Source organism: Melitaea cinxia, chromosome 14 (assembly GCF_905220565.1).
Source record: "Melitaea cinxia chromosome 14, ilMelCinx1.1, whole genome shotgun sequence".
Lineage (NCBI taxonomy): Eukaryota > Metazoa > Arthropoda > Insecta > Lepidoptera > Nymphalidae > Melitaea > Melitaea cinxia.
In genome coordinates, this window is record NC_059407.1 from 12,198,182 (window position 1) to 12,221,783 (window position 23,602).

At 32.2% G+C, this 23,602-nt stretch overlaps 1 protein-coding gene across 1 annotated transcript in view; it reads right to left on the reverse strand.

The window, feature by feature from the left end:
- The window catches only part of LOC123659415, a 118,321-nt gene that overhangs the window by 71,046 nt on the left and 23,673 nt on the right, over window positions 1-23,602 (reverse strand). The window contains 1 exon segment of the mRNA XM_045594631.1: window positions 3,399-3,510. Within this exon segment, the coding sequence (XP_045450587.1) occupies window positions 3,399-3,510 (112 nt within the window).

The window sequence follows — 23,602 nt, forward strand, 5'->3', positions numbered from 1 at the left end:
GTCTACTAAGGCCATACCATCCAACTAGGCCGAAACAAGCCGTTAGAAGGATTCGGTTAGGCTGGGCGGCGTTTGGCAGGCTTTATCGAACTTTAAAGATTCCGCAATGTCTGAATAGAAAAGTCATATAGCAATGACTCCAGCCTGTTTTAGCATACGGTGCCGAGACATCGACACTGACGAAGGGACAGTTTAATGTCGCTCAGCATGTAAAGAACGGGCTATACTTGGGGTCTCTCTCTAAGATAGAATCAGAAATGAGACTATCCGCGAGAGAACGAAAGTAACCGACTTAGCCCACAGAATTAGCAAGTTGAAGTGGCAGTGGGGTGGTCACCTGTGTCGCAGGACCAATGGCAGCTGGAGCAGATGTGTCCGTGCGGAAACGGAGATGTTTGGCGTGAACTTGAGGAAGCTTACGTCCAGCTGTGGACTGCGATACGATGGTGATGTATTAGTATTTGCAAAATTTACAATACTTGCTTTTTGTGGTAATTCTTTAAAAAAAAATTAAAATATAAAACATAAAACCCACTACATATTTTTCACAAACAGTTTGAGGTACTTATTAAGAATTTCAAATAAACAGCACTTACTTTCTTTCTATACGATAAACGGTAGCATTATGTCAAGAAAAATCTACGTCGAAAATATCTTAATATCAAATTTAAAAGAAGTTGCTTTTATAAATTACCTGACATTGTGAACTAAACAATAACTCGACACAATGAGGTATATAAAGTTACCGTATCAAACATCCTTGTCCTATATACCACCCGAGGCTCTAATCTCGATATTTTAGTACAACCTAAGGAGTGGTGACTAAGTAATGCATACCTCCAATAAGCTTCCGAAGTCGTATACATGACGCGAGGCTATGTGTGCATGTTTTGTAAATGTGTGTGTCTCTTTGATTTTTGTTTTCAGTGAAACAGATATAGTCGTCAAAGCAAGATGTGTTTATCGTTTTTTTTTTCTGGTTATTTAAAATTAGAAATTCGATTTTAAATTTGCAAAAATTAGAAATCGATTAATTTAAGGCGCAATTTAATTAAAAAAAAACATAGTAAATCAAACTTTAGTTACACATATGAGATTAGTTTACATCAAGCTTGTTTAATTACGTATCAAAACAATGATTCATACGAGAGTACTAGGAGACCAGCACACTTTGTTTTACCTAGTTTTTAAATAGAGCGTTTAAATAATAAAACCTTGTACGTGAGCGATAAAGCATGTTCAGCGCTTAAGGAGTATGTACTAACGTAACATGTGCATTTGTGCATCTACAACAAAATTGTCTCACAACTGTTATGAAACCTAATAAAGTTTTGAATTAATTAAAAAATTTATAATACGTACTAAGTTAATTATTTGTTTATTTGTAAAATTTTCATCGGCATAATTTTGAAATTATATTGTAGCCCGAATGTAAATTAAATGTTATTGTACAATATGTTTGTTCGTTGAAATTTATCAGATATATAGTAAGTATAATTACATCGGATGAGTTTTTACATTAATTGCACAAAAAAAACTTATTTAACTTGTAATTGTAACAAAAATATTACATTACACGATTCATTTCAGAAATTAATAATCAAAAAGAAAATCCAAATATATCAATAAAAATATCAACATCATATATTCTGTATAACTAAACTTTTGTGTAATATTCCAAATGCTGTTATTTTCTAGTTTCTGTACCAAAAAATGCCTGTATATTCAGACATGTATCTGTGTTACACGTCCGTATTTGGGGTCACGGAAATTTATACCCATATGAATGAGTTTATCTAACATACGAGTAATCGTATAAAGGTCCAGTTTTAACATCACCTAAAGTATAATGAATATTAAATTACTTACCTATCCTTTTTTGTAACATTCACACAAAGTCGTTTGTTCCTAAAGTAAACAACTTAATGCTTGAGTTTTAGGTAACAGCCGACTATTACACGTAAATATTTGATTTTGATAAATATACGTAGAAATAATACATATATAAATAAAAATATTACACCCAGACTCGAGCTGTAATCGAACCCACAACCTGCGGAACAGAAAGCAGAACAACTACAAACTGCGCCAACGAGCTAGTCAATCTTCTATATTTATAATGAAACTAACAGATTTAATTTTGTATTTTGAAAATACTTCAGAAATTTTTTGAAAGACAACGTAATTGATACTTGAAGCCAAGATGTATTTTTTTTTAATTATCTGACTGTCTAACCTTGACCGAGTATCACGTCGAACCTACTGTCGAACTAGTGTCGATACTATGACCTAAGGCCCTGCGTACTATTTATCTCGAAATGCGGTGCAGTTCTATCAAGGGCATTAAAGGCAAAATGTTTGTGCGTCAACAAAGTCACTATAAATGAACGAATTTAACTAGTATTTTAAATAAATTTAATTACCATATTATCAACTTTAATTTTGTATGTTTTTGTCGTGTTTTTAAAGTCTTAACCTTTTCGTGCCAAGATATCTTAGACAACACATTATGTTAAGTATTCACGACATTTCAGAAATAAACAGAAGTATTTGTAGGGATATGTCCGAGATAAGTTATCTTTAACAGCGAGACAACGTGTTTTGAATGCGAAACATTCACTGCTACTATTACGTTGCTGGTCTTTCTAGATATCTTTATAAAAATTTATACGTCTTGTTTCGAATAAAGAAATATAAAACTATAGTAGCTTCGAAATAATTTTATATACCATTAACATTATTATTTATATTAATAAAAAAAAAATTGTATATATATTAAAAATGAATATGTATTTCCTAAAGATGACCTCTCCAAGTTCACTCGTGTCTAAGAAGCATCAACTCAGTGTAAAATACTATTAATTAAGTTCGATAGAAGATAATTAATATTATAAATTTTACCAATAATATACAAATAACAAATTTTCATAAAAGAGAAAGTTATAATACGTTAGATAAAACGCAAATTCAGTTTAACTTTTGACCTTTGAAGTTGTAAATGTTAAAGGTAATGAAAAATGTTCAAGTTTTCGATTTTAAATTATTAACAATGAACAACGTATTCATACTATATATACTATATACCTATATACTTAACATAAATATATGTTTCAAAGATTAGCCGGAACAAACAAAGAGACTGACAGACGGACAGACAGACTGAAGAAATTTGTAAAAAATGTTATTTTGGTATATGTATCATGTATAAATCCATATGCATTTAATAAAAAACGGTTACTTTAATATTACAAACAGACACTCCAATTTTATTTATTTGTATAGATATATCAATTATTATAATATTTTAAATTGATATAGGTAACTAGAAACGTTGCGTTGTGCTATAGTTACGTAATAAGAAACTTATCTCTATTGGTATGTAGTTGCTGGCGACTTACCGTCTGCGTCGATCGTTGGCTGCGCACGCACATCTGTGGAACGTTTCGGCGTACTTGTGATTCGAGGCTGAGCGCGGCGGCATGGCGGAGTACACTCTGGTGCCTTTACACGCTGACAACAAAAAAAAAAAAACAAATTAATCAACTTAAAAGATTAGTCGAATTAAATACTAGCTGGCACTCGCGAAGTCTGTATTTCATCAGTAGAACTAGTAGCCTTCCTTTAAACCTTTTCGCGACAAAAGGTAGCCTATATCTGTTCCCGATGACACTATATCTTTGTACCATATTTCATCAAAATCCGGTCAGTGGTTATGGCGTAACATACAGATAGAATTACTTTCGCATTTATAATATTACTATGGATTTACTTTATACAATATGCATATACTATTATTTATATAGGGCCCGCTGGGGAAGTACCAACCTTACCCTCAGTGAGGTAGCTACTATAGCTAATGCCATTGCACAATAATGCCATCGTGTGATGTTTTGTTCCTGTGGTGAGGTAAGGTAGCAAGAGTTCTTGCGGAGGGACGGTGGTAGGGTTGGCAACGCGCTTGAAATGCTGCTGGTGTTGTCTGTGTCAATAGGCTACGGTAATTGCTTACTATCAGGCGGTCCGTACCTAAGCTTGTTTGCCCACTTTAGGTGGCACAATTATACAAGCAAAAAAAAAAGATCGGTTTGTAATCGAAAAACTACGAAGGTACTAAACCGACTATAATAATTCTTTCGCCATTAAAATACTTCATTATCCAGCAGTATGATAGGCCATAAGAGTATTCTTACAGCACATCATTTTGAACAGTAATCACAAACCGTAAGAGACGTATAAGAGTTACTATAAGTAAAGCAGTGAATTTTTTAATCACATTATCACCAAAAATATGGTATCTTGAATTTTTCAACATGTATTTAAGTACATGAATTAATTACATAATATGGGTGTTGTCATATTATTTATATTTAATTTATTTTTTACTTTATAAATGTTTAAAATACTATTCAAGAAACATTATTATTTTAACAAGGCGTAAAATTAGCTAAGAACTTGATTTCCGAGATTATGTTAACTACGAACACCTACTCACCGGGTTAACTTTACTCTCCTTAAAGTATATCCTCATCTTCTCAGATTAAACTCATGAATTTTATGATACTTTTTGCATAAGATTCAAGAATTTTAACTAGTCACTTATTCGTTAATCCTAAATTACAAAAAATGATGAGATAATTACTAAAGTCATGCTATTTAGTGCCACGTCTACAAATTACCTTAGTAAATTAAATAGATTAATAAGGTTAAAAGAAGAATATTAGTTACATTACTGTTAAGATTATTAAGAAGGCCCTTACAGTTAGCCTTATTGCCTTATATTTACAACGTACAGTTTTCTAATCGTCGCTCAACGTGCAATGGAACGGGCTATGCTTGGGGTTTCTCTCAACGATAGGATTAGAAATGAGACTATCCGCGAGAGAACGAAAGTAACCGACATAGCCCACAGTATTAGCAAGTTGAAGTGGCATTGGCTGGTCATCTGTGTCGCAGGACCGATGGCCGTTGGAGCAGACGGGTCCTGGAGTAGAGACCGCGTCTTGGCAAACGCAGTGTGGGACGTCCTCCGGCCTGTTGGACCGACGATCTGCGTAAGATTGCCGGTGTAGGCTGGATGAGGATTGCGGAAAACCGGTGTCTTTTCTTGGCGTTACTCTAACATCCACCCTCAATTTTGGCTCGTACATAGAGGCAAAAGTTCAAACAGCTGCCAAAAAACTGGGCGTCCTCTCGAAGATGAGACGGTACTTCACTCCGGAACAGCTTCTGAATTTATATCAAGCACAAGTTCGATCATGAATGGAGTACTGCTCTCATCTTTGGGATGGCTCAGGCAAGTACCAGCTGGAGCTTCTTGAATCAATTGAGAGACGAGCCAGGAGGCTCATCGGTGACGATGCACCGGTCGCCACAAAGCTGCAAAGCTTACATCATCGGCGTAGGGTGGCCGGCCTGTCGGTTTTTTATAGGATACACTTCGGAGAGTGTGCGCAAGAACTCAATGACCTGATTCCCCCCTCCCCCTTCCATCATCGTACAACCAGACGCTCTGCGTTACGTCACCCTTATATGGTTGACATTCCCCCTATACGCACTAAGCGATTCGCTAGTACATTCTTGATCCGTACGGCCAAAGAATGGAACTCTCTACCAGCGTCTGTGTTTCCCGAAAGCTATGACCTGGGGATCTTTAAGTCGCGAGTGAATAGGTTACTTCTAGGTAAGCGTGCTCCATCTTAGACCGCATTTTCACTTATCATCAGGTGAAATAGCGGTCAAACGCCAGCCTATCTATGTATAAAAAAAAAATGTCTGGCGCGAACTTGGGGAGACCTATGTCCAGCAGTGGACTGCAATAGGCTAAGCTGACTGACAGTTTTCTAATTTTTTTTTAATTATTCAATTGCCCCTCAAAACGTAATCTCCATTTAAAATTCATTTACGTTACGCTTCCATGTTTGGATTTACATAAATTCATATTTGTAACTAATTCTTGTTGAATCAGTTAATTATATTTGACAAATACATGTGTGAGTGCTTAAGAGCCATTTCACAAAAATCGGTAACAATCCGCGAAATTGTAATATTTTGACGTCGTTAATCTCAGTGTTGGATGCAATAATGTAGTTTATATTCTTGAAATATAATAGAGTAACCTTTGTTGTAGTCCATAGTCAGATCAGAATTTTGATTTATATTATGTGTATAAAATTATTAACCTTTTCATCAGCCTCCTCCCTGGGTAAACGGTCGCAATGTATACTTTGAAGTCCTACTTTTCAATAACCTCTACGTTGAATCCATTTTAAAAAAATATCATAATATGTGGAATATAATTTTGTTGTCCACTATCATAGATTTTTATTCCATTTGTATCTCTATTAAACGATAAAAAAAATTTAAAGTTACGAATATTTTCCAAATAAGTACAATTTTAAAAGCGATATTTCTCTTAGAAAACTAAGAAATTTTAACGAACTATCTTCATCAAAGTAAACTTACATCATTAAGGAATACAAAAAAAAATAATTAAAAGATGTAATTATTTTTAATACATTTTATATTAAATAATAAAAAGATAGTATATATCGCCACGCATCATGCCCGGTAAATCAGTCGAGCGCTAGCGCTCTTAGAGGTAAGGTCCACGCCAAATTCTGCGCAGCCGTCTCTTTCGCTCACACGCGCTAAGCGCCTGTTGATATAGCGGATAAAACGCATTTGATACTTTCATAATAAAATATAAATAAAATAAACATATTACGAAAATGACTGTAAAATAATATAATGATAATTTCTGTAAACAAATGTATAATTTAATTTTCTTTTCTCACACTATCAATACAAATAGGCATTTCAATCTGTTTGTCTTGTTATTTGTTAATTAATATGTTTGTCGGTGTCGATGTCATTAAATGCTTTTTTATTCATATCGTAAATATTAGATTCATTCGTAAACTGAAAAAACTAAATCAATTTAAAAAAATTGTTTCATAAAATTGATTTTTTTAATTTTATTTTAAATTTATTGACTGTTGTTATATAACATACTTGAAATTTTTAACAAATTAATTATGTAAAAAACATTTTATACCATAGTTATAATTTTTATTATACATCAGAAAATGATCACGATGGTCTTTTGGTTGTCACACTATACGTACTAGCACAAAGATCGCGCGGCTCGTACGACTCGCGCGATGCGACCAAATTTACCTAAACTTGCAGAGCGTAAAATTGTGAAATGGCTCTTAACAGTAACAAATTAAAAAAATAAAATAATAATTCAAAAACTATTATAGATATTTAAACAAGAAGAAACTCTAAAATACACTCACATTTATTCTTAAGATAAGCAACTTAATGCCCGTGTTTGAAACAACAGTCAGCTGATATATGGATACAAAATATATAAGTAGAACTGAAAGCCAGAGAAGAGGAAGAGAAGAGTAACGCATATATAATACTGCTTTAAGTAGTGTTGTGTTCCTGTGATGAGTAAAGTAGCCAGCGATCGGGGGGGTAAGTAGTAAAGGTCGGTGTCGCATTGCTCCTTGTATTGTAAGCGTCCACAGGCTTACTATCAGACGGGCCGGCCGTGCGATTGCTTGTTTGCCAGCTTTATAGTATAAAAAATTCCACTGCAAATTGCACCAACGGGTTAGTCAAAAACAAGTTATGATTTAATACAATTCTACATAATAATCGTTTGTTTTAGCGTTAAATTCGAAATGTACACGAACTTCTCATTCCATAAGTTCATACCAAAACACGATACAGCCGGAATTACAAAACCAGAAACAAATACCGCAAATGTAACACGATATCGATATCAAATAATTTCGCAGCAGGTACGACTTGTCATTACGAAATGTAAACCTAGGTCCGAGCGACTCCGACAGCGGCGTCCTTCGGTGAATAGAATGTCGATCTAGATTGAGCCACACCACCCACCATGCAAAATTGTCACGCGAAACTATGAAATTTATAATTTATATACAATTATACATAAATAATAAAGTAACAAACAAGCTCATGTCTATACTTGAGTTCTTTGGAAGGAAGGGGTCTATATGAGATGGACGGGAGTGATGTTTCAGCCTGTAATATCCCAGTGCTGGGCGAAGGCCTCTTTTCCCATGTAGGAGAAGGATCAGAGCTTAATCCAACCACACTGCTCCAATGCGGGTTGGACGAGAATAAAACATTTGTTTTCAAATTTTTTGTCTGTTTGTTTGTTCAAGCATTACGCAAACTCTACTTGCAATATATTTAGAAAAAAGTCAACTAACCTTGGTAGTTAATTATATTAAATAAAGTAATCCTTCGTAACGTAACGGTGCAAAAGATTTGTATCTTTTTTCGTCCAATAACAAATTGATTCTAATTTACAATATAAGAAAATATTTCCAAGTAAGTTTGTAATCTATCAATTTTAAAACTATCTGAGCCAGCAAACGTTGTTTTGCCATATATATTATTAAACCCCCTAATCCCCCCCTCCCCGTAAGGGTATGAAAAATAGATGTTGGCCGATTCTCTCAAATTTCATAAAAATCGGTCTAGCCGTTTCGGAGGAGTATGGTAACTAACGTCGTGACACGAGAATTTTAAATATAAGAAGATTATAACACCATTTCAATAATTTTATGAACATTAACTTATCCAGAAATACATAATTCATAAAATTTATAGACTTAGCGAAACAGTAAACATAAGATAAGTCGAAACCGCGAGGGACGCCTACTAAATTCATGGCCAGCGGAAAATTTTACCGAGACGAAATCGATAAGGCACAAAAACGTATACGTTTCAATTTCCTATATACGAATAAGTAATTTCATCCATTCACGTGACAGCTTTTAAAGTAGTGTTGCCCAAATGCAAGAACAAGACGAGACTTAGCCAGTCTTGGTCTTGGTCTTGCGCCAATACACCTGGTCTTGGTCTTGGTCTTGGTCTTGCGCTCCCAGTCTTGGTCTTGGTCTTGGTCTTGCAGCAAGAGTCTTGCAAGTCTTGCAATTACCTATTATTCTATTACTATTTATTAAAGTTTACTTTAAATCTTAGAAAAACGTATTAGAATTGGAACATTGTGAGCTTGAATTAACATAACCATAGTAAAGATCAAGCAGATTAATAAATAACTGAAGATTTGATAAGAAATTCGAAAAATCAACTGACCTATATGTCGTTTTCCATGGAAGTAACTGTTTCTTAATAAACATTTATGATTTATAAGCTTACATTTGCTAAAACATGTAAAAAAACAAATTAATTACAATAACTTGACTGTATTTTAAAGAACAATACTTATCTGTCTAGAAAGAGATTGAACCCTCAACTTATAAGAAATTTAATAAAAGAGTTTTACGATTTATCATTTATTTGAATAAAAAATAAAATACAACACAAATCAACAGCCTTATCATTAGGTTATGATACTTTATATCAATTTTTTTGACCAAGAATTAATACAAAGTAACCATCTGGCTGACTCATCACTTAACCTATTTCTATGTTTTCTAATTACTAATGATGCTTTAGAAAATAACCTCTCAGCAGGTACTGAAGTTGCACGTATTGAGAGAAAATCACGGGCCATTTTCGATAAAATCGGATACTCTGTCTCATGCGTCCTCCACCAATCTAAAATGTCTTCCGAGCTGGCAGTTCTTGGTTTTCTCAGGTACTCCTCCAACTCGTCTATCACTAAGCCTTGAAGACAAGATCCAGATGACGTCGAGGGACATTCATAGAGTTTATCAAAGTCTATTACGTCTTCATCTTCATCACATACTTTATTTTCTTTTTCTGGTAATTCCAGAGATTTGTTCAGTGAGTGTAGACTTTTATATTCTTCATAAAGTTCATTGAACTTGCGCAGACTTTCTGTTTTAAGTTGCTTCCCCCACATTGTCAGGTCAAAAGTCTGAGTCTCATATTAAATTGTACACGTGATACGTTTTTAGAAAACAACGAGAATTAGTAAAAACAATTATTAAGTTAGACTCGAAGCACAGCTCAATTGGAAATGACTGGAATTAAAATAATTCCTTTATTTATAGTACGTTTCCTTGCTTTCTACCGCGCCGCCTCGCCAAGTGCCGGCTCTATGAAAAGGATGCCGCCGCAAATCAAACAATGCCGCGTGCGGCGTACAAACACACTCTAAATATTACCTACTTGTACAGACGCGACGCGTGAATAAAATATATGTAAAGAATTAGTGCCAATCACTATTCTTTACATATAAGTGAATGTTTTGGCGTACATCTATACTGATATTATAAAGCTGAAGAGTTCGTTTGTATGTTTGATGACAGAAGTTTTAAAATAAATAAATAAGTCCTGAACGTCACTATACCTCCAAAGTTACTATTCCTCGTGGACGAAGTCGCGGGCACAGCTAGTAAATACTTACTCTCATCATCTCTCTCAGAGATATTCGGGCTGGTAAGTAATACAAAACTCTTATCGCAGGCTTTTTATTTTATTAGTAGGTAAGTACCTACGCTTTTTATATTATTTTATTAGTTTTGTAGAATTTTTTTACACGTTTCAAGTATATTTAAAAGTGGCTACAATATTTATTAAACGGGTGATATTTGAACACTTTTTGCTATTTTTTCTTGTAAAAACTTAAGAAATATAATGACTAAATGTACAATAATAGTACCTAAGTAATTAGTTTAAAACCATATAAGTAATCAATATTATAATATATACTTACTAGAATGAATTAATATGACATCTACTACCTATCCTTACCATTTTATCCTAATCATAATACTACTTGCGTGATCAGTATAATGTATTCATTTTCATTCTAAGCACTCTGAAACTTATTTATACTTTGGAACACCTGTAGGTACTCTTAAAATTCGAAATTATTTTGCATGAGTATACCTACGCCCTATGGCGGCAATCAAATAGTGTCAAATGTTATGATTTCGGCGTGGCGGCAACGATTGTTTTAGATTTCAAAAGAAGCCGCCGGCGCGTGTATCATAACCATGTACTTCCGAAAAGCGGCAAATTTCTTTGAGAAGTAAGTACAAAACCTTTGATGCCGCATTATCAAAGTGCCGATGGTTAAAACATAACTATGCATGCACTCAGTTTGATTTTAATAGATATTTTTTTATTCGCTATGTTTATGGTATTAGTCGTAATGCGCATAGGTCCAGTTTTTCATATTCTTTGATACAGTTTTTTGCGTCTCATAGAATTCCTAAGCGTACCTACCTATACACCGAACTGTTACACCTAACTACTCAGTGAAATAGCGCTAAGTCTTAGCTGCAAGACGCAAGAGTCTTGCAGGCTATGTCTTGTTCTTGCTCAAGTCTTGCACGGTCAGTCTTGGTCTTGGTCTTGCTAAAAATACGCGGTCTTGTTCTTGGTCTTGGTCTTGCAAAAACGCAAGAACAAGACCAAGACTGCAAGACCAAGACTGAATTTGGGCAACACTATTTTAAAGTGAAACTCAGTTTATCAGTTAACGAGAGCCGTCCGTGATCGTAATAAATATCGGAATCTATTAAGACACGCATTTCATCGGCGATGTTTATATCCATTGCGGCGCGTGATAACCTGGCCGTTAGGATTAAAGTACTTTTGCAAAGCAGAGACAACTTTTACCGTAGTCGCTTGAGTTATTAATATTATCAACTTTCTTGTAATAAAACTTATTATAAATTTATCATGCTTTCCCTTTTGCTAATAAAATAACTTTTTCGTTATCATTGATTACTTCAATAAGTAAATAATGCTATTTAACATACGCTATTTGAATATAAATCGTTATAAAGGTAACAACAGGCTTTATAATTAAACTTGTTTGATAGGTTCATTATATTGTTTTTCTAATCAACGCCATAATATTTGTGAGCTGTGACAAAAATAAAAAATAAAATATCGAGTCCTTATATAATATTTAATATTCGTAGCATTTTAGCTATAGATTATTATTTTTTTCGTATTTTTATTTTAATATATAAACCTCGTGCAAGCATTTAGTTTGCATTAAATCTGTGACTGTGATCGGCTGTATAATTTAAGATCTTTATTAATTTTGCCTAGGCTTTAGATTAAGAACAGCATTTGAAGTTAGATAACTTAGGGTTTTTTTTTATTTGTAACGAAATTATGCCGATAAACGGTCAAATTTTGAACTTAGATAATTCGAGTGTTCTTAATCTAAAGCCTTACCATACTTTTTCTTCTATAAGTATATTAACTTACAAATTATATACTGAATAAAATAGTTAAATGCCTCTTATATTTTATTTTTATGTAAGTTATAAATACTTTCAATTAATTTTAAATTTATAAAATATTTTTGGGTGCATTTTTTTGAGAATAAATCATATAATTTATAGATTTACAAAAAAATCTATTGAATAGTTTTGAAAAGTAGTAAAATCACTAAGGACTTTTGATACATTAATCTGACATCAATTTAGTACCAGGGCACCATATACATTATAAGCAGTTCGCCATATAAGGTCTGATCGAACAAACGAGGTTACCCCTCACACCGCGCTTCTTACCAACTAACGATAGAAGCCGCTAATTGATACCAGGTGACATTATGGACCACTAAATCAGTGTCACAGCTGTATTAAATAACAACATACCGTGAAACGAATAAATAAGTGACACTTGTATTTAAAATGCTTGTAAAAATTTACAGTTGACGTGACGGACAAACGGAAGTTATTCACTTATATGTATGCAAAACGGATTTCACTGATTAATCGCAATTGTAGTTGTAACATTTACACTTTCATAATTATGCGTATTTAATTAGTTATGAATTAATATTGCAATAATTAATATAAATAACAATTTAATCGTATAAAAACGTGCGGTCTATGTAAAATTGTAAGATCATCGTAACTTCGTGATGTGATTTAGTTTTATTACGTCACTCAGGTGCAACAACATAACTTTCACCATAGTAATGTAACCCAACACCGTGTAACGATACACTATATTATTACAAAAACAAACAACTACAAAAACAACACTCAAAAAATGTGACCAGTTACAAGTTGACAACCAAACACCGATAAATTGTACGACAATTCACAAGATAACAAAACGTTGTACCAATTAAGATTAAACGTGTTTAGTAAATGAAGAAAAAAGTTAAGAGATTTATACAACGATGAATAACCGAATGATTAGCAGTTAACTTATAGCACAAACAGTACATGCGCGTCGCGTGCGCGTCGTATTCGCAACTGGAGGTGCGCAAGAGTCGATGTCTTTCACTTAGTTTCGTTTGTAAGTAAACGTATGTCCCCGACCATCAAACTTAAATAAAACGTTTAGTTGATAGTTATGTTATTTATTATGTAAGTATATCTAACTTATATAATAATCGTATAATTTGTATAAATTACATTATTGTATTTAAATTTAGTCTTAGTGCTTGCTCGTGATGAATATAAATATAACGTTTAATGTAGGTACCTATTGAATAAATTTTAGATAAGTTAATACTACCTTCATTTTTATACGGTGTGTTTCGTGAAAAATATTAATATTTCGAGATATATGTTACGTAAAAAGAATATAGCTTTATTACCGTTATAAATGTTATAAGGAATATAGAAGCAATACTTAAGTTCTCAGAAGTAATACAGCAAATTCTACACTCATAATAAAGTAGAACGTTTGGTTTGTTTATTCCGAACTGTTACTCTCTAGATTTAGGACATCCATTTCAATAATTTTATGAAAAAATTTAGTTCGAAAGCCTTTTCATTGGAAAAGGTTAAGATTAATAGATACATCAAGCTCTTACAGGGAAGGAACGGGATTCTATATATTTTATATAAGGTATTTTCTGTAATATTATATAGGTATTCTAGTTTTTCGTAATGTCCAATTTTACATCTTTATAGAAAATAAAATACTAATGCTATTTTATTTTTAGACAAACCGAACAACTATTAGAACTAACATAATTATGATCTTAATACGTGAAGCAAAAACTTTGTACCCCTTTATAGGAAAATTGCGCAGACGGAGGAGTATGAAATTACGCACAATTAAAGTTTATACACAGGAGAGCAGAATACTAATATTTTTTCTGAATTATTCGTTGAAAATATATTTAACCAATAAGAAAAACATTACACACACTACGTAGTAACTATTTAGTAATCTGTGACACTACCATGTATTTGACACACAGACGCATATTACACTTTTGTTGATTGACAGACTTTAGTCATAATAAACCTTTTTTAAACCGACTTCAAAAAAGGAGGAGGTTACTCAATTCGACCGTATATATATATTTTATGTATGTTCGGAGATAACTTCGTCGTTTATAAAACGATTTTGATAATTCTTTTTTTGTTGGAAATTTTTGTTGGATCCCAGAGAAATCGAGGGAAACCCTCGAAAATCCGCATAGCTTTACTGGGTGTACCTATTTTGATGATTTTTAATTTAACCGAAAGCCGATGTTTATCATGTGGTCACATTTAAATTTCATCGAGATCTGATTACAACTTTCGGAGTAATCTTTGATAATGCGTATTTACTTGACTATTTTTTCATCTACGATTTCGTCGATGAAATTGAAGTCGGTCCGGCGGCCGATCCATCTGTTGGGATACCGCTCGTTTAGGTATAGCTCCGTACGGGCGTAGCGTAATGTGCTGGACACCCATCATTTTTCACCACAATCATCACATCATCACCGCATCAGCCTATCGCAGTCCACTGCTAGACATATGCCTCCACAAGTTCGCGCCAAAACGGCACGAACTCATGTATGTTGCCCATAGTCACCACGCTGGGCAAACGGGTTGGTGACTGCAGGGGTGGCTTTATCGCACTGGAGACGCTGCTGCCCTTCTTCAGCCTGTGTATTTCAAACCCAGCAGTTGGATGTTTATCCCGCCATCGGTCGGCTTTTTAAGTTCCAAGGCTCTTACGACACCCGCGGAAAGAGAGGGGGTGGCTATATTCTTTAATGCCGTAGCCACATAGACAGAATTATATTAAATATAAGGTCATATCTTTTTTAATAGATTTTTTTAACTGAGATAATTTATTGACGAGTAACTATTGTTCACAGAAAAAGTTTGACTCACTCAGATCGACGCGGAATTTTACAATTTCAGACATTTTCGTTTACATTTATTTATACAGTCGAATATGACTAAAATCAACATCACTGTTTCGTAGTTTTCAAGTAACAATTATTTGTTAGAAGAAGAGAAAGTTAAAACTTTATCCTATCTTATGGGATGAAAGATTTAGCAACAACTAAACAAAGATATTTTTATAATTTCTAATTAAGCGATTATTAACTTCAAGGGCTTAGCGCGAAGGTAGTCACTTAAAGAAGGACCTTGATTCGTCAGCTTTCAGTAAAAAGATTGTTTTTTCTATAAATAATAATTGTTTTTTTTTTTTTTTTGGATTCATGGATGGCAACTAAGTAAGCAAATTAGATGTAACAGATATGGTCATACAAAAGATTTGTATATTATATAAATAATGTAGAAATGCGAAAGAAGCAATAACATTCGATTTCAAAATTTCATAAGGATTAATAAGTATTTAACTATTTACAGTTACTTATTTATTTTTATTATTATATTAGCATATTTTAATAATAAGCGGCTTGCTGTTGGAATGCAATATGGACTTTTTATAATAATAAAAACAAGGAAAGTATGAACGATTACATAAATGAAATTGTGTAAGTAAAAAAGTAACATGCATTTTCTTAAAAATATGCATTCGATTATTGGAATTATTTCATAATCTCAAAAGAGGCCACAGCGATGATCATATCCAAATACGAAGATATCTCGTACGAGCACTCGAGGTCGCCTGCATATCGTCGCGTCTCCATACATTACAAATACTGTGGGTGCTACCAAAATCGGCAACAGTCTTACCAGGATTGAATTCACACAATGCAAAAAAGTTAAGTCTGTCTTATGTAAAAGAAGTTTTTGTAAGTCAGACCTTGTACAAAACTTGCTAAAGTCGTAAGCGGATGAAAAGACGATGATTAATGTTAAAAGTTATATAAATGCAGCACAATTTAATTGTCGTGCAAAATTAAAAATTTAAATATGTAAAGAAAAAGTTATAAAGAATAAAAAAGTTATGAAAATGATCGTAATAAAATTGTTATGTTCGTTTTTCTAAGCTTAATATTTTTGGGACTTTAATTGTATGAAGAAGCAAGCACAAGTAAAGTTTAATGAATGTTTTTAGTAAAACAAAATAAATACTCCTCTAAATACGTACAGGACCTATCAATTTCTACGGTAAGACAGCGTTGAATAAAAGTTATAAATTTTAGGAAACGTATTATAGTAATTCTGGGAAACGAAATGTAAATTAGAATGCCTTCTCAAAAATACTAATTATTTACTGTTTTTAATAAAATGTTTTGAAGAAAACGTTTAAATTTGCAAAAACTCGCTGTAAAATATATGTTTATTTACTTTTTGAAAGTTGATGATGTCTACGCAAATCACACGATGTGTAGTTACATGTTTGGGAATTAATAACTTTATAATCAATTATAAAATTATATTCTAAAGAAAAAAAATCAGAAAGATTATAATTATACAGACAATATTTTATTTAAATAGCGTGCGTACGTATAAATAAAAAGAGAATAATGACAAATATATAAAAGACATGCAAAACTTTTTGGTTTAGTTAATCAGAAGAATCCTTTCAACTCAACATTATTTGAGAGTTTTGAGACATGAAATAAAACTAAATGCAATTTAAAAATCATGACTTTATTGAAATTGATAATAAAATGATAATAAAAAATAAAATAATACAAAAATAAAGAATAATGCTAAGTAAATTCACAAATCATTAATCAATAAATTCGAACTAACCTCTAGAATCTAATGACGCTGAAACTAGCAGCCACTCTTTATATCTCTGCTTCTAAACAACAGATTGATTTGTAACTTTACACAAATTAGTACCGTTTATTCATCTAACTATGGAAAAAAATCCAAAGGGTAAATACCACCCCTTCTATTTTTTTTTTAAATTTAAATACTAAAAAAGGATGTTAATTCGATATAAAAGCTAAAAAATTAATGTTACTAAGCATAAAATAGGGTCAAAATTTGAAAACAAAGGTAATTTATAATAACAAGAAAGATTAGAAAAAAAAAATTTACTTTAATTTTTTTTTAATTTGGGATTTTTTCTAAGCAGACGATTAAATAAAATTTATTAAAGTTATCATATCTCCATTCATAGACACTGCATTTTGTTGTAATTTTGCAGAAACCTTTTCTTTACTATCAAGAAAAGATAAGACAATTTTCAAAGCGGATACTCAACCCCTTCTATTTATTTTTTATTTTTTTTTTCTCTAAGACAACGCCTATGTACCATTTCTTCAAATGTCTATATCTCTGCTCGTGGACACTACATTTTGTTGTAACTTCGTAGAAACCTTTCTATTGCTGTCTAGAAACGATGATAAAAATTTCAAAAGGGATACTCAATCCCTTCTATTTTTTTTATTTTTTTATTTTTTCTCTAAGACAACGCCTATGTACCATTTCTTCAAATGTCTATATCTCTGCTCGTGGACACTACATTTTGTTTGTAACTTCGCAGAAACCTTTCTGTTACTGTCTAGAAACGATGATAAAAATTTCAAAAGGGATACTCAATCCCTTCTATTTTTTTTTTTTATTTTTTTACTCTCTAAGACAATGCCTATATACTACTTCTTCAAATGTCTATATCTCTGCTCGTGGACACTACATTTTTTTGTAACTTCGCAGAAACCTTTCTGTTACTGTCTAGAAACGATGATAAAAATTTCAAAAGAGATACTCAATCCCTTCTATTTTTTTTTTTTTTTTCTCTAAGACAATGCCTATATACTACTTCTTCAAATGTCTATATCTCTGCTCGTGGACACTACATTTTGTAGTAACTTCGCAGAAACCTTTCTGTTACTGTCTAGAAACGATGATAGAAATTTCAAAAGGGATACTCAATCCCTTCTATTTTTTTTTTTATTTTTTTTTTCTCTAAGATAATGCCTATATACTACTTCTTCAAATGTCTATATCTCTGCTCGTGGACACTACATTTTGTTGTAACTTCGCAGAAACTTTTCTGTTACTGTCTAGAAACGATGATAAAAATTTTAAAAGGGATACTCAATCCCTTCTATTTTTTTTATTTTTTTTTTCTCTAAGACAATGCCTATATACTACTTCTTCAAATGTCTATATCTCTGCTCGTGGACACTACATTTTGTTGTAACTTCGTAGAAACCTTTCTATTACTGTCTAGAAACGATGATAAAAATTTCAAAAGGGATACTCAATCCCTTCTATTTTTTTTTTTTTCTCTAAGACAACGCCTATGTACCATTTCTTCAAATGTCTATATCTCTGCTCGTGGACACTACATTTTGTTGTAACTTCGCAGAAACCTTTCTGTTACTGTCTAGAAACGATGATAAAAATTTCAAAAGGGATACTCAATCCCTTCTATTTTTTTTATTTTTTTTTTTTCTCTAAGACAACGCTTATGTACCATTTCTTCAAATGTCTATATCTCTGCTCGTGGACACTACATTTTGTTGTAACTAGAGAAAAAAAAAATAAAATAAAAATACACGAGCGAGTCCACGAGCAGAGATATAGACATTTGAAGAAATGGTACATAGGCGTTGTCTTAGAGAAAAAAAAAATAGAAGGGATTGAGTATCCCTTTTGAAATTTTTATCATCGTTTCTAGACAGTAATAGAAAGGTTTCTACGAAGTTACAACAAAATGTAGTGTCCACGAGCAGAGATATAGACATTTGAAGAAGTAGTATATAGGCATTATCTTAGAGAAAAAAAAATAAAAAAAAAATAGAAGGGATTGAGTATCCCTTTTGAAATTTTTATCATCGTTTCTAGACAGTAATAGAAAGGTTTCTACGAAGTTACAACAAAATGTAGTGTCCACGAGCAGAGATATAGACATTTGAAGAAGTAGTATATAGGCATTATCTTAGAGAAAAAAAAATAAAAAAAAAATAGAAGGGATTGAGTATCCCTTTTGAAATTTTTATCATCGTTTCTAGACAGTAATAGAAAGGTTTCTACGAAGTTACAACAAAATGTAGTGTCCACGAGCAGAGATAGACATTTGAAAAAGTAGTATATAGGCATTGTCTTAGAGAAAAAAAAAATAGAAGGGATAGAGTATCCCTTTTGAAATTTTTATCATCGTTTCTAGACAGTAATAGAAAGGTTTCTACGAAGTTACAACAAAATGTAGTGTCCACGAGCAGAGATATAGACATTTGAAGAAGTAGTATATAGGCATTGTCTTAGAGAAAAAAAAATAAAAAAAAAAATAGAAGGGATTGAGTATCCCTTTTGAAATTTTTATCATCGTTTCTAGACAGTAACAGAAAGGTTTCTGCGAAGTTACAACAAAATGTAGTGTCCACGAGCAGAGATATAGACATTTGAAAAAGTAGTATATAGGCATTGTCTTAGAGAAAAAAAAAATAAAAAAAAAAAATAGAAGGGATTGAGTATCCCTTTTGAAATTTTTATCATCGTTTCTAGACAGTAATAGAAAGGTTTCTGCGAAGTTACAACAAAATGTAGTGTCCACGAGCAGAGATATAGACATTTGAAAAAGTAGTATATAGGCATTGTCTTAGAGAAAAAAAAATAAAAAAAAAATAGAAGGGTTGAGTATCCCTTTTGAAATTTTTATCATCGTTTTTAGACAGTAATAGAAAGGTTTCTACGAAGTTACAACAAAATGTAGTGTCCACGAGCAGAGATATAGACATTTGAAGAAATGGTACATAGGCGTTGTCTTAGAGAAAAAAAAAATAGAAGGGATTGAGTATCCCTTTTGAAATTTTTATCATCGTTTCTAGACAGTAATAGAAAGGTTTCTACGATCTTACAACAAAATGTAGTGTCCACGAGCAGAGATATAGACATTTGAAGAAGTAGTATATAGGCATTATCTTAGAGAAAAAAAAATAAAAAAAAAATAGAAGGGATTGAGTATCCCTTTTGAAATTTTTATCATCGTTTCTAGACAGTAATAGAAAGGTTTCTACGAAGTTACAACAAAATGTAGTGTCCACGAGCAGAGATAGACATTTGAAAAAGTAGTATATAGGCATTGTCTTAGAGAAAAAAAAAATAGAAGGGATAGAGTATCCCTTTTGAAATTTTTATCATCGTTTCTAGACAGTAATAGAAAGGTTTCTACGAAGTTACAACAAAATGTAGTGTCCACGAGCAGAGATATAGACATTTGAAGAAGTAGTATATAGGCATTGTCTTAGAGAAAAAAAAATAAAAAAAAAATAGAAGGGATTGAGTATCCCTTTTGAAATTTTTATCATCGTTTCTAGACAGTAACAGAAAGGTTTCTGCGAAGTTACAACAAAATGTAGTGTACACGAGCAGAGATATAGACATTTGAAAAAGTAGTATATAGGCATTGTCTTAGAGAAAAAAAAAATAAAAAAAAAATAGAAGGGATTGAGTATCCCTTTTGAAATTTTTATCATCGTTTCTAGACAGTAATAGAAAGGTTTCTACGAAGTTACAACAAAATGTAGTGTCCACGAGCAGAGATATGATTACTTTCACAAATACAATATAATTGCCTCCTTAGGGAAATTGCAATATTAAAAAAATAATCAAAGTGGATTATTTATTTTTTTACCTTTTTTTCTAATTTTTTTTAATATTCTAAACGAACTTTGATTTAAATTTTAACCTTATTTCATGCTTAAGAGCCATTTCACAATTTTACGCTCTGCAAGTTTAGGTAAATTTGGTCGCATCGCGCGAGTCGTACGAGCCGCGCGATCTTTGTGCTAGTACGTATAGTGTGACAACCAAAAGACCATCGTGATCATTTTCTGATGTATAATAAAAATTATAACTATGGTATAAAATGTTTTTTACATAATTAATTTGTTAAAAATTTCAAGTATGTTATATAACAACAGTCAATAAATTTAAAATAAAATTAAAAAAATCAATTTTATGAAACAATTTTTTTAAATTGATTTAGTTTTTTCAGTTTACGAATGAATCTAATATTTACGATATGAATAAAAAAGCATTTAATGACATCGACACCGACAAACATATTAATTAACAAATAACAAGACAAACAGATTGAAATGCCTATTTGTATTGATAGTGTGAGAAAAGAAAATTAAATTATACATTTGTTTACAGAAATTATCATTATATTATTTTACAGTCATTTTCGTAATATGTTTATTTTATTTATATTTTATTATGAAAGTATCAAATGCGTTTTATCCGCTATATCAACAGGCGCTTAGCGCGTGTGAGCGAAAGAGACGGCTGCGCAGAATTTGGCGTGGACCTTACCTCTAAGAGCGCTAGCGCTCGACTGATTTACCGGGCATGATGCGTGGCGATATATACTATCTTTTTATTATTTAATATAAAATGTATTAAAAATAATTACATCTTTTAATTATTTTTTTTTTGTATTCCTTAATGATGTAAGTTTACTTTGATGAAGATAGTTCGTTAAAATTTCTTAGTTTTCTAAGAGAAATATCGCTTTTAAAATTGTACTTATTTGGAAAATATTCGTAACTTTAATTTTTTTTTATCGTTTAATAGAGATACAAATGGAATAAAAATCTATGATAGTGGACAACAAAATTATATTCCACATATTATGATATTTTTTTAAAATGGATTCAACGTAGAGGTTATTGAAAAGTAGGACTTCAAAGTATACATTGCGACCGTTTACCCAGGGAGGAGGCTGATGAAAAGGTTAATAATTTTATACACATAATATAAATCAAAATTCTGATCTGACTATGGACTACAACAAAGGTTACTCTATTATATTTCAAGAATATAAACTACATTATTGCATCCAACACTGAGATTAACGACGTCAAAATATTACAATTTCGCGGATTGTTACCGATTTTTGTGAAATGGCTCTTAAAGACATAGAGTTTTTGCTTTTATATCGAATTAACCTCCCTGTTTGGGTTTTTAAATATAAAAAATAGAAGGGGTGGAATTTACCCTTTAGATCTTTTTCATAGCGAGATGATATAACGGTACTAATTTCTGTACAGTTACAACTTAATCTGTTGCTTTTTTAAGAGATATAAAGCGTGGCTTCTAGTTTCAGTGTCATTTAATTTTGGCTGCTAGCTGCTAGCTGCTAGTTTCAGTTTCATAGAATCTAGAGTCTAGATAATTACATAATGAAATCTATACCCAAAACTATGCATAGAACTATTAAAAGAGCATACGTCCATACAAAACGATGATTAAATATTATTAACCTTATCATCGCCCGCAGTTATTAACTGTTAAAACTGGCAAGGCTAACAAATTATTTAATAAGCAATAAATGCATACATTGTAATTAATTGATTAACAAATTACGCATACTACAAGCTACCGCCATGTTCAGACAGCAGTACAGTACCATATGTGGCGTTTAAGTGAAGCTACGATAATGTACATTTAATTTCACGACATGTCCATATTCGCTCGAACACTTGACCCGATTGCATGTGATAAGTTTGATTATTGATCGCGATCACGGCGGCCTAATTACAGCGGCGTGTTATATCGACTTTATTATAAAAACTGTCAACACTATTTTGTCATTAGTTAACTAGGTAAAAAAATCAAAATATATTGTATTTATCAATTAAGTTATTTAAAAAAAATCCAGATTTGTCTGCTAAATATCCCTCAGCTGCAAGTCGTTGACATATTTAGTTACTGTTAAGCCTTTTCCTCAACGTACAAGAAATGTATTTAAAGATTATTAATAATAATTTTATAATGAACTCCGTATATTCTAAATATTCCTCCGATATTTTTATATCAGAAAGAATTTAAATATTCCAATAGAAGAAAATAATATTAAAAATAAGATAAGATAGAAAATCTGCTTTTAAACAAGTAAATAATACTGTGTTAACTTGTAGAGAACACGACGGAAACGATTCTACAAACAATGTGACAATAATATTAACGTTTTATTATGAAGGAAATTACATTTTATGTGCATTAATTTAAGAACGAGCCTTGACTTTAATAGGCGATTGAAGTTTCCTCAGAAAAGCCAAGCATGGCTGTAGATTATCTTGGTATCTAGCAATGCACAGAGGTGAAGGTTATATGAAGAGACCTTATTTGGTAAGTAGTAATAACTAACGGGAGGCAAGTTTAACAACTTGCTATTTAAAACGAAAACGAGTCTATTATTTTTAGTTACAGACCTTCGAATTGTAGATCAGGTTTAATTAATTTACAGAGACGCCTCAGAAAAAGTTGATATACCAATATTAATTAATGTTTGACAAAATGTCATGAAGATTTTCTTAAACTAAGGCGTACATATAAAATAAATACTTAAATCACACTCACTCACTTCAGCCTAATACAGTCCACTGCTGGACATAGGCCTCCACAAGTTCACCCCAAAAATGGCGCGAACTCATGTGTTTTACCCATACTCACCACGCTGGGCAGGCGAGTAGTTGACCGCAGGGCTGGCTTTATCGCACTGAAGACGCTGCTGCCCGTCTTCGGCC